This window comes from Macaca nemestrina, chromosome 4 (assembly GCF_043159975.1).
Source record: "Macaca nemestrina isolate mMacNem1 chromosome 4, mMacNem.hap1, whole genome shotgun sequence".
In the NCBI taxonomy this organism is placed as follows: domain Eukaryota; kingdom Metazoa; phylum Chordata; class Mammalia; order Primates; family Cercopithecidae; genus Macaca; species Macaca nemestrina.
The window spans coordinates 70,025,079-70,037,669 of NC_092128.1; the positions used below are offsets into that span (position 1 = coordinate 70,025,079).

Sequence of the window (12,591 nt, forward strand, 5' to 3'; positions counted from 1 at the left end):
ATGAGCCACCATGCCTGGCTAATTTTTGTATTTTTAGGACAGATGGGGTTTTGCCATGTTGGCCAGGCTGGTCTTGAACTCCGGCTCAAGTGATCATCCTGCCTCAGCTTCCGAAAGTGTTGGAATTACAGGTGTAAGCCGCTGCACCCGTGCTCAACTGCCTTTTTAAAAAATTTACTATCTGCCCTTTTTAGTATAACATTTCATTGGTTTTAGGTGATTACTAATCATTTCTTCTAATTCATGGGAATTCAAGCAGAGCTTTTAGAGAAGTACTGTGTTAAATTGAAGTATTTTTCCTATTTCTTTAGGCTCAGATTATTGCTACTGTGTATTCAGATCTGCATGTTTATCTTCTAAGCTGAATAAAGTTGTTTTGGAACTGTCGGGTACCTCAAAGGGTAAGTACGTCCTTTAATTATATCTTATTTCCCTCCCTCCTGCTACCATGTCTGCCAACAATGACTCTTTTTTTTCCTCTTGTTCAACAAAATAAATGTATAGGACAGACCTCTCTTGTGAGTGCAATGATTGATGACTTACAGTTTCTCAGAAAACCCAAATTATAGGTAGAAGGAACTCTCAATGTTACCATCAAGAATTAAGTTAGGGCTGAGCATGGTGGCTCAGCCCTGTAATCCCAGCACTTTAAGAGGCTGAGGTGGAAGGATCCCTTGAGCCTGGGAGTTTGAGACCATCCTGGGCAACATAACGAGATCCTGTTTGTATGAGAAAATTTTAAAAAATACCTCACACCAGTTAGAATGGCAATCATAAAAAAGTCAGGAAACAACAGATGCTGGAGAGGATGTGGAGAAATAGGAACACTTTTACACTGTTGGTGGGATTGTAAACTAGTTCAACCATTATGGAAAACAGTATGGCGATTCCTCAAGGATCTAGAACTAGAAGTACCATATGACCCAGCCATACCATTACTGGGTATATACCCAAAGGATTATAAATCATGCTGCTATAAAGACACATGCACACGTATGTTCATTGCAGCACTATTCACAATAGCAAAGACTTGGAATCATCCCAAATGTCCATCACTGACAGACTGGATTAAGAAAATGTGGCACATATACACCATGGAATACTATGCAGCCATAAAAAAGGATGAGTTTGGGTCCTTTGTAGGGACATGGATGCAGATGGAAACCATCATTCTCAGCAAACTATCGCAAGAACAGAAAACCAAACACTGCATGTTCTCACTCATAGGTGGGAACTGAACAATGAGATCACTTGGACTCGGGAACGGGAACATCACACACTGGGGCCTATTATGGGGAGGGGGGAGAGGGGAGGGATTGCATTAGGAGTTATACCTGAGGTAAATGACGAATTGATGGGTGCTAACGAGTTGATGGGTGCAGCACACCAACATGGCACAAGTATACATATGTAACAAACCTGCACATTATGCACATGTACCCTAGAACTTAAAGTATAATAATAATTAAAAAAAAAAAAAATTAGCCAGGTGTGGTTGCACATGCCTATAGCCCCAGCTACTCTGGAAGCTGAGGTGGGAGGATTGCTTGAGCCTGGGTGGTCGAGGCTGCAGTGAGCCATGATTGCACCACTGCACTCCAGCCTGGGTAAGAAAGCAAGACCCTGTCTCAAAAAAATAGAAGCCAGCTGCTATTAGACATATGTACTCTTGTAACTCTCTTGTAACTATAACTCAGAATTGTGCCTGGAAAAAATAGTGCAGGGTCTATGAGATCTGTGACTTCCTAAAGCTCTCAGCCACTGTTCCTGCTCCAGCCTTCTTTAAATTCTATTCAAAACCACAGAAAATATATACTTTGAAAATATTTTTATTTGAAATTATGTCTTTGATAACATTTAATTGTGTACCAAATTTTATCTTCTTTTCTAAAAGTCATGGTGGAACAGAGGGTCAAATGACAAATCTGAAGTGGTTATTTGAAATAGAGTCTATATTTGATTTAGTCAGTGTCTCCAAAGAGAATGTTCTGTCCTTCTTATTATATGACTATAACCTATAACCATCTGTGGTCATTTGCTGAGGGTCCAGAAGAAAAGTATGTTTCTAGTTGAAAAAAGTAAATAAGCCTGCTAATAATCATTACTGACTTACATTTCTGACCGTATTCTGGTTTACAAAGGACTTTGCTATTCATGATTTTACTACTTTGTGGTATACTTTACAGATGAAAAATTTGAGGTTCAGAGGACATAAGTGACTTGTCCAGTTTGTAAATGATAGGTTCTGAGTGGTATTCAGGTCTTTGGTCTCCTGGACAACAATACCAAGCAGCTTCCTAGATGGAAACAACAAACACACTTAGGTGTATGTACGACGTAGCTCAAAGCTGTCATCCAGCTAGTACTCATGACTGCTTGTCAGATTTGTTAAAGTGTTCTTAGCCTGGCACATTTTCCACAGTCCCTAATTAGGGATTTTCACATGGCAAAAAGATGTTTTTTTCTCCATTAAAATATATATATATATTGTTTAGCTTTACTAAATATTAATTTGATATATTAACCACTCTTAAGAGAAGTATGTCTAATTCATGACATACCTGTTAAGTTGAAAACAGAAGAATCAACACCGGAACAATGGACTTTTTGTTTTTGAAATGGAGTCTTGGGGTTTCATCATATTGGCCAGGCTGGTCTGGAACTCCTGACCTTGTGATCTGCCTGCCTCGGCCTCCTAAAGTTCTGGGATTACAGGCACGAGCCACCGCGCCCGGCCAGGAATAATTGACTTTCAAAGCATTGTTGAAGTTAGCCTGCGTTGCTAAACCTAGATATGTATTCCTAGAAGCATAGTCTGCATGTAGGTACCTAAGGATGGCCTCGTCTTTGCTAAGCACAGGTTTCTGGGGGAAGAAAATGAATGTTGTTTTGTAAAATAGGAGAGTCTTTTGGCCAAAAAGGAGAAGGCAGGGGCACAGTCTAGAAGCAGTCTGGATGTATCAGAATGCAGGGTGGTATGAATTGTCCCAAATGAAGCGAATGGAACTGAGACTAAATTTCTGTGTGTATTCTGACTAGAGTTATACAAAACCTCCATTTGTTTGCTCATTCATTCAGAAAATAATTGTGTGCCTTTTATGTGCCAGTATAGGACACAGTGAACAAAACAAAGGGATCTCTGTCCTGGAATTCACAGTCTGATGGGAAAGAAAACACTGAACAAGGAATTATAAGAACGATCACTGCTACAGAAGAAAAAGTGCAAAAATGCTACCACAGCATATAACCAGGGGTGGGGGGAGGTTTAGGGCAAGCCTCCCTGGATACTAGAAGAATGAGTAAATATTAGCCAAGCAAATAATAGGTTGGAATTAAGAAAGTTCTAGGAGAAAGACCATGAGGGAAGGCCCTTAACCGAATTAGAAAGCGAAAAATTTGGGAAGTTAAAAGAAAGGTGGTGTGGCTGCATAGACTGTAGTGTGTAGGGTGGAAGAGTGGCACATAAGAAGGTTGAGAATTTGGTAGGAATCAGGTGGTGTAAGCTATGGGGAGGATTGGAAACTTTAGAGACTTTATTCTGTGGGAAATGGGAACTTATTGAATGGTAAGAAATGGAATGGCGGATGAGGTTTGCATTTGAAAAAAATTATTGTGGATTAAAACTAAATGACACAGGACAAGAGTAGTCTTTTTACCCTTGCAAGTATGAACAAATCCTAATCTGGAAGTCAGCATTATCTTTGTTTTAAAACATCAAACGTATTCTTTCCCCAAACTATCCTATAAAATTTTACTTTAGGCATGCTGGCTTACTTTTGTAATCCCAGCCCTTTGAAAGGCTGAGGTTGGGGGATTGCTTGAGCCCAAGAAGTCAAGACCAGCCTGGGCAACATAGCAAGACCCCATCTCTACAGAAAAACCTAAAAGTTAGCCTGGCATGGTGGCATGCACCTGTAATCCCAGCTACTCAGGAGGCTGAGGCAGGAGGATTACTTGAGCCCAGGATCTCAGCTCACTGAAATCTAGTGAGCTGTGATCATGCCCTGCACTCCAGCTTGGGTGATAGAGTAAGACCCTGTCTTAAAATAAATTACTTTCTCTTTCTCGTTGGATATATAACTTATCAAACCATAAGCATGTGAAATTAAGAACAGGGCATAAAAGCGAAGTAGCCAAAAGAAGCTACAAGGAGCTAGACATTAATTCCAGCATCAGGCCAAAATTTAGCTTAAGAATTAAGCTAAAGGTTAATAGTACTTCCCTTCTGAGAAAGTGCCATGGTATCCTTGTTGACTCTGTATAGATAGGCCTTTGTCCATCCCTGAGATCTGAGCTAAAAATGCTTCATCAAAGGCAATTTCAGAGAACCAATATAATATTTGTATTGATTTGATGCAGATTACAGTTAAAAGCACTTCATACTGAAATATATATTGCCCCACCTCTCTTCATTAATGTCATTTGATAGTCTATAGGCTAAGAATTATAGGAATTTATTTTTCTTAATAATTAATTTTCTTTTTTTTTTAGTAGAGATTGGGTCTTGCTATGTTGCCCAAGCTGGTCTCAAACTCCTGGGCTCAAGCTATCCTCCCACCTTAGCCTCCCCAAGTGCTGGGATTACAGGCATGAGCCACAGCACCTGGCCTGGAATTTATTAATAATAGAGTTATACATCCTGATCTTGTTTCTCACTCCATTTACATTTCAGGAATCAGTGTTACAGGGCAGTTTGATTGGAGAAATCTCAATTACATTGAAATTCCAATTATTTCTATGCTACTTCTGTTTTTTGTTGCTGTTTGTTTGTTTTGAGACAGAGTCTCGTGCTCTGTCGCCCAGGCTGGAGTGCAGTGGTGTGATCTAGGCTCACTGCAACCGCTACCTCCCGGGTTCAAGCGATTTTCCTGCCTCAGCCTCTTGAGTAGCTGGGATTATAGGCACGTGCCACCATGCCTGGCTAGTTTTTGTGTTTTTATTAGAGACGGGGTTTTACCATGTTGACCAGGCTGGTCTCAAACTCCTGACCTTAAGTAACCTGCCCGCCTTGGCCTCCCAAAGTGCTGGGATTACAGGCATGAGCCAATTCACCCAGGCAGTATACTGCTTCTGAAAGCAAGAAGGAATTGTGATTGCATTAGGACTTTGAGTGGGTTATCTGAAGACTTCTGAAGCTTGAGAGGAACAGAGGGAACCTTTTTCTTATGTCTTCACAACTTTAATCAAATCCTTATTCTCCTTCATTTCTCAGTCTTTAACTCCTGGCTGATAAATTTTTATGAATAGGTACCTTATTCACTTTGCTTAACACCTAACAATAATCACTTGATATGTAGTAATTATACAGTTGATTCACCACCAGCACTTTAAGTTTACATAAAACAGCTGTTTCTTTCCACAAGCCTGTCTGTAGACACATTGGGGGCAAGGTTCAGGTCTCAGTGGTCTTGGTATTTTTCCAGGGCCTAAGTTTACATAAAACAACTGTTTTTTTCCACAAGTCTGTCTATAGACACATTGGGAGCAAGGTCCAGGTCTCAGTGGTCTTGGTGTTTTTCCAGGGCCTAACAGAGTGTTTTGTGTATGCTAGACACTCAGCACGATGTAAGTACTTGTTGAATAAATGATTGCTTCTTACTAATAACTACTTCCTTGTACAGTTCTTCATTACCAGTGGCCCACCTTTGTGAGTTACTGGGGTCTTTGTACAGAGCCCACTACTCGTTTATTCAAATAATCCTAGAATCACTTGTGTGCCAGGCACACAAGTTGTATGGGGGAGATAGGTGAATAAGCAAAGACCACCAGAGAGCTGTATCCTAGAGTTTGGCATCTCTAGTAGCTTTTTCCAGTGCAAACATTCTCAAATCTGTACTAGTTTCCATTGCTGTACTGAGGTGTTTGGTTGCCACAATTAAGCAAGACAACTTTTTCCCAGTTTGCATGGAAAAAAATACTGTAATTTGTCTCTCCCTTTCATAAAATTTTCTTAAACAATTGCTACTTCTAATAATATTGACAGAAGGTAACATAATAAATAGTAAACTAATACTAATGGAAAAACTTAGAACTAACCATGTTTAACTTGAGAGCTTTAAAAATGGTTACTTGTGGTTAAACTCTGATTTTATATTGTACATTTATATATGCTTTGTATATATTTGAATATATATGTATGTACACATAGGCATTTTTTTGGTTAGTAAAATTATTCTGGCTGGGCGCAGTTGCTCATACCTATAATCCCAGGTTGTCATTTCAGCACTTTTGGAGGCCAAGGCAGGAAGATTGCTTGAGGCCAGGAGTTAGAGACCAGCCTGGCCAACATGGTGAAACCAGTTCTCTAAAAGAAGGAAAAAAAGAACGGGAAGAAGAATTGGGGGGGGTGGAAGGAGGGAGGAGGGCTGGTTCACACCTGTAATCTCAGTACTTTGGGAGGCTGACGCTGGTGGATTGCTTGAGCACAGTTTGAGACCAGCCTAGGCAACATGACAAAACCCTGCCTCTACAAAAAAACAAAAAACAAAAATTAACATAGTGACATGTGCCTATGGTCCCAGCTACTCAGGAGGCTGAGGTCGGAGGATCGCTTGAGCCTGGGGGGTCAAGGCTGCAGTGAGCCATGATTGTGTCACTGCACTCTAGCCTGGGCAACAGGGTAAGACTTGTTTCAAAAAAAAAAAAAAGAAGAAAAAAAAGAAAAAATTATTCCTGTATTATATGACTAGATTAAATATGCAAATAACATTGTTTTCTAAAGAACATTGTGCCCTTCCACTGGAATTCATGAGAATCACATTCTAAGCCAGCTTCCTAGCATTTTGGTCATAATTGTCTTTCTGATCCTAAAAACTTAGAAACAAAACTTCACCATCCCAGCAGATAATATTTGATTCTGCAAAGGATGATGGAACTGTATACAGAAATAAAAATTATTCTCAACCTTGCCCCTTCATCATGCTCTGACCAAAAAAAGTAAACCTTATTGAAGTAGTCTGCTCTATTTCCTCATAGTAGATATTATAGAAGGCAGAGAAAAAACATTTGAGTCCTGCTTCGAGAGTGAATATCAGACCCTTGAGGAAATTAAAGCTGAATATAATGCAAGCTTTTTATAGTTTGTCATATACAGAAAAAGAACATGGCCTTTTAATTTGTAATGAAAGTCCTGGTGACTGTTTTTCTTATAATAGCATTAATAGAAATAGGTTGTCATTACTTGAAAAACGTTTGCATTCATCTTATACGAACAGTAGTAGTAATAACCAACAAGTGCTGTAGATTTCCCTGAAAAGCACTTGGGTCATCTTGAATCAACAAGGAAGTAATTAAGCAGAATAATTTCAGGTACCAATGTTCTCATCTTTTCATTTGACTGACTCATTGGAGATGAGCTCATTTACTTTTTATAATTTCCTCGTGTGCCTAGTACATAGGAATGAGATCAGTTTGATTTTTCTTATTTAACATTCATTCAATGAATGTTCTTTGAACTGCTCTGATGTGCTTGGCATCACATCAGATGCCAAGTGATGAGCTGGGTCACTGAATGCTAAGAAGTAGTTAACACTTGGCGTAGCATTTATTATGTCCTAGACATGTTTTAAGCACTCAACATTATATTATCTCATTGAACCCATAGAACAACCCTGCGAGGTTGGCACTGTTATTCTTTCCATTTCACAGATGAAGAAAATGAGGCACAGGGAAGTTCTGAATCTGGCCCAAGGTCAGTGAGCTAGTAAGTGAGGAGATGGGGATTAGAATTCAAGCAGCCTTGCTAAGAGTTGACTCTCAACCATTCCCCTGTTCTGTACTGCTTCTTTCCCTACACCTTTGCCTTTTATGAGCCACCTTCACCCCTGCTGCATGAGCATTTGAGGCTGAATTTGTGGTGTTTGTAGCTAACTGATGATTGATGAGTGCGCCCTTGCTATATGAGTGCCTGACATATACAGAGTGCTTGATATATGTGTTTTGAAAGAACGATTATTGACAAACAAGAAGATTGAAGGTGTAATTGTAAGAGATTTTAACATTATCTTGGTTGTTTTTTAATTCTGAAGAAAAATACTGATGACTAAAGATTTTAGTTGCTCCATTACCCAGTCAGTAATAACCAAATGTGTGTGTACCTGTGCTCTGAGGTCACACACACCTGCATGTATATACATTTGTATTGTACGGAGAGGAAACGGGAGAGACTTTCCCTCTTTGCATTGACATTTCATCATTAAATGTTTTGCCAGTTGGCACCACCCTTCCTGCTCTGTTCTGCTATTGTCCCCTCACGATTTATCCTCTTGTGTGTCACCCCCTAGTCTGACTGACAGCACTCCACAAGCTTGCCTGCCATGGGCTGTCGGGATGTCCACGCAGCCACAGTCCTTTCCTTCTTATGTGGAATCGCCTCAGTAGCAGGCCTCTTTGCAGGGACTCTGCTTCCCAACTGGAGAAAATTACGATTGATCACATTCAACAGAAACGAGAAGAACCTGACTGTTTACACAGGCCTGTGGGTGAAATGTGCCCGGTATGACGGGAGCAGTGACTGCCTGATGTACGACACTACTTGGTACTCATCAGTTGACCAGCTGGACCTGCGTGTCCTCCAGTTTGCCCTACCCCTCAGCATGTTGATCGCCATGGGTGCCCTGCTGCTCTGCCTGATTGGAATGTGCAACACTGCCTTCAGGTCCTCGGTGCCCAACATCAAACTGGCCAAGTGTCTGGTCAATAGTGCAGGTTGCCACCTGGTGGCTGGGCTGCTATTTTTCCTGGCAGGTACTGTGAGCCTCTCCCCATCTATCTGGGTCATCTTTTATAACATCCATCTGAACAAGAAGTTTGAGCCAGTCTTTTCATTTGACTATGCAGTGTATGTCACTATTGCTAGTGCTGGGGGCCTGTTTATGACTTCCCTTATACTGTTTATTTGGTATTGTACATGCAAATCTTTGCCTTCTCCTTTCTGGCAACCACTGTACTCCCATCCACCCAGTATGCATACTTACTCACAGCCCTATTCAGCACGCTCTCGCCTCTCTGCCATTGAAATTGACATTCCAGTAGTTTCACACACCACTTAATGGGGAAATAGTTAATTGTTAAAGAAAACTTCTTGTAGCCTCACATTCCCCTTGTGCAAGGAGCTCTTTTGGACCTATATACATTTTCCTTTGTTTTTGACCAATCAATGAAGCCAAATTTGTATGTCCTGGTAGAATGAAGTGCTGCTAGTTTTTATGAGAAGTACATTATATTAAATGTGAATTTTTTTATTTTGCTTCTTATACTGGAAGGAATTTTAGCCTTCATATTGATATCTAATTAATTATTTAAGTGGAAGAGGCCTGCATCACAATTGAGGTAATTTAGAGCAACATGTTAAAGAATCATGGTTAGCAGAAGCTGTTGCATACAATCTTCATAAATATTTCAGTGTGTATTTTTCTTTTTCTATAATACCTTTAACTGCAAAGAAAAGGCAGTTTCAAATATAAGAAATTTATTTCAGGTAAGGGTAATATTTTAATAGTAGTCAATAATCTAGCTTAAGGCTGTAACTCTTCTCTCTCGGGGCTAATTGTATGAATAGGTGTCAGTATATTGAAGATTACTTTCTTTTGTGACTTTCTTCTACCTCATGCCAGTGTTTAAAAGTAAAATGTATTTTAAATGATGTTAGACTAAGACCACCATTCTAAATATCACCTACTTATGAATAACATATAATACTTTTTAACATTAATGATTCCATAAATTGTGTTATTGGGATTAGAATGTGCTTTATGACAGGTTAGTGTTTCCTCTGAGGCAGAAAACCCTTTTTTGGAGATATCATCCATCAAGCAGTACTCATGCCCGTATACAATCTCTTAGTGGCTAAGAGAAGTAAATAAAAGGGCCATAATCATTTGTTCTCTTTCAGACATAATTTAGTAGGGGACAAGAAGTCTGTTCTTCAGTGACTACAATAGAGATTTACTCTGGTGACTGCCTTTTGAGTTATGGGTGATGTAAGGTATGGCTTTACCATAACCTTGATTCATTCACCCTTGATTCATTTCCCACCCCTGTCACTGATTATTTCCTTGAGCATATATCTCTGCCTAACACTTTAGTAGGTGCTATAGAGGATATATGAAAAGTATGAGATCTGGTCCCATCCAGTAAGACATTTTAATAGAGAAGATCAAAATGTTACCTGATGGTTGGGGAATAGTCTGACTTCATTGGCAGTTGGCCTTAACTTCTTAATCATTGATCCAGGAATATTTCAACCAGAGGCACAACTTTCTGGCAGACAGACAAATTGTACAACATCAACAATATCCTGGACCTTGAAATTCTGTTTACTTCAGTCCATTGTATCCTTAAGGCACCTGTGCTAGCCTAGATTTTGTAATAGCATTGATTTATGAGAATGGGCAAAAGTGGTAGAGAAATTGTTCCCTCTCCACTTCTGAAAGTATGATGATGTATTAAGGATGGAGGAGTTATTTTTGATGAAGTAACAATTAGATGAAAACCATGTTAAAACTGAGATGAACACTTAGAAATTCAGGGATATTGGGTCTTTAGCCTTATGAATTTGAGCTGCTTATTTAATTAGTGTGATTTGCTACATATTAGTACTATATTCATAAGGATTTTTTATTAACCATTACAGATTTTACAAACAGCTAGTTATATGGTAAACAGATTATTATGCCTTTTTGCAATTCTGAATATGATTCTAGTATTTGTGTAGATGTATTTGGTACTTTTTCCCCTAATTCCAACACTAGTTTATATATATATAGCAAATAAATCTAGTTGTATACATTTTTAAATGCTGTCAGTAGAAAGCACACAAGGTTATGATTTTTTAAATTACTAGCTTCTGATTTCTTTCACTTCTGATCCTTTTCATTTTTCTTAGCTGTAGCTGAGTCTTGATCATTTTAAGACAACGATGAGTAGAATTTTGAGATTAATATTAATTTTCCCTTTTTGTTAATTTCAGTCCCCTCTCACTATGCTTTTGTCCAGAATGATCAAGAATTCTACCATCCCTTGGGTCGTTGTGTATAAACAATGTTAAATAAAGGTAGACTCAGTCATTAACATATTAGACAGTTTTTTTAGTCCATGAGATTGTAAATATAAACGTTAACTTTCCTATAAGAATCTTTTGGCTTTGTATTCTATAGCCTCAAATTGGTATTTATTATGGATTCACTAGACAAACAGCTGTTTCCTTATCGTCTTTTTTCTTTAGTGTTTCTGATTTGCTATCAGTAGCTATTTTTAAAGCCATCAAAGGAAAATAATTATTTACAGTTTTTGAAGTCACTTTTGAGCCCTCATCAAGCTCTCATTGTGATGGGAGGGATACCTTTTTGTTGTTAAAAGCCTATTAATGTTAAAGGCCTTTTATGGAAACCAACTTGGAAAACCACCTTAAATGTGGATGTATCAGATTCGGTTTATCCAGCCATGGGAGAGAAAACCTAAGTTTACTTTACTTGTACATACACACTACAATGGATAGTATGTTTGCTGTAAACTACAATGTAAAACCTCAATAAAAGTGCACTGTACTTCTTGATGTTTATTAAAAGATGTATTTTTACAAGTTTCTGCTTCTGTTTTTTTCCTCAGTGTTTTAAGGTGAAATATTTTGAGAAATGTTTCTCAGATGTATGTAAATTGAAAAAGACATTTCCATTTAAAGCCCTAAAATGTATGAACTCGAAGGCCGGGTGCAGTGGCTCACGCCTGTAATCCCAGCACTTTTGGAGGCCAAGGCAGGCGGATCACTTGAGGTCAGACACTTGAGATCATCCTGGCCAATGTGGTAAAACGCTGTCTCTACTAAAAATACAAAAAATTAGCCAGGCATGGTGGTGTGCGCCCGTAATCCCAGCTACTCAAGTGGCTGAGGCACGAAAATTGCTTGAACATGGGAGATGAAGGTTGCAGTGAGTTGAGATCATGCCACTGCATTCCAGCCTGGGTGACAGGGAGTTTGTTTCAGAAAAGGAACTAGAAAGGAATTGGAAAACATGGAACTATTATTCCACAAGTGCCAAGACACTGTATCCATTTCTAAGAGTAGTCCGAGTGGTCCTGTGGTCCTAATAGTTCACTGGGCTTTTTTTTTTCTTCTTCTTCTTTTCTTTTTTTTTTAAGCAGTCCGCAAAGAAACAATTTGTGGGCCAGACTGCCTCATCAATGGAGTTTTCTCAGCCTATGATCTTAGAGACTGGGAGTTCAGTTCTCAAACAGTTAAGTAGAGGGAACTTTCCATACTCATCAAAGCTCGAGGTTACCAGGAGAAGTGACAGTCATGTCACCTCAACATTTCTGAAACCTGTGATGAACGTATAGTTTTGGATTACACCTGTGTTGGGGCAGTTCTTACATACACTTCTCACTGAAACCTGTGGCTCTATTGGTTAGATGGCTGAGCCATATGTTGCACTGGAAATCAGAAGCTACTTCAAGCTGGGTTACACTAAAGCACAACAGTCCAGAGTGGACTTATTCTGCCAAAAAGTGAGGAAATGCTCAAAGAATTGTGGGAGCTTATCAAATTTCACAGGGTCCAGATTGAAGGTGCTCCCATTGGCCAAATCTGGGACA

General features: G+C 39.2%; 1 protein-coding gene across 2 annotated transcripts; it reads left to right on the forward strand.

Moving 5' to 3' along the window:
• Positions 1 to 311: 311 nt before the first annotated feature.
• Positions 312 to 11,581, forward strand: LOC105475472 (claudin 12). 2 transcript variants are annotated; one of them, XM_011730728.2, is made up of 3 exons: positions 314 to 401; positions 7,648 to 7,690; positions 8,283 to 11,581. In XM_011730728.2, the coding sequence occupies exon 3, from the start codon at positions 8,316 to 8,318 to the stop codon at positions 9,048 to 9,050; it is 735 nt and encodes a 244-aa protein (XP_011729030.1). In that variant the 5' UTR covers positions 314 to 401; positions 7,648 to 7,690; positions 8,283 to 8,315; the 3' UTR covers positions 9,051 to 11,581. The 2 variants fall into 2 exon arrangements, with proteins under 2 accessions (XP_011729029.1, XP_011729030.1); XM_011730727.2 differs by lacking the exon at positions 7,648 to 7,690 and having other exon boundaries at positions 312 to 401.
• The last annotated feature ends 1,010 nt before the right edge of the window (positions 11,582 to 12,591 follow it).

Bases quoted from the DNA above. Each gene is read 5' to 3' on its own strand.
- LOC105475472 (XM_011730727.2), top strand. From the start codon at position 8,316: ATGGGCTGTCGGGATGTCCACGCAGCCACAGTCCTTTCCTTCTTATGT.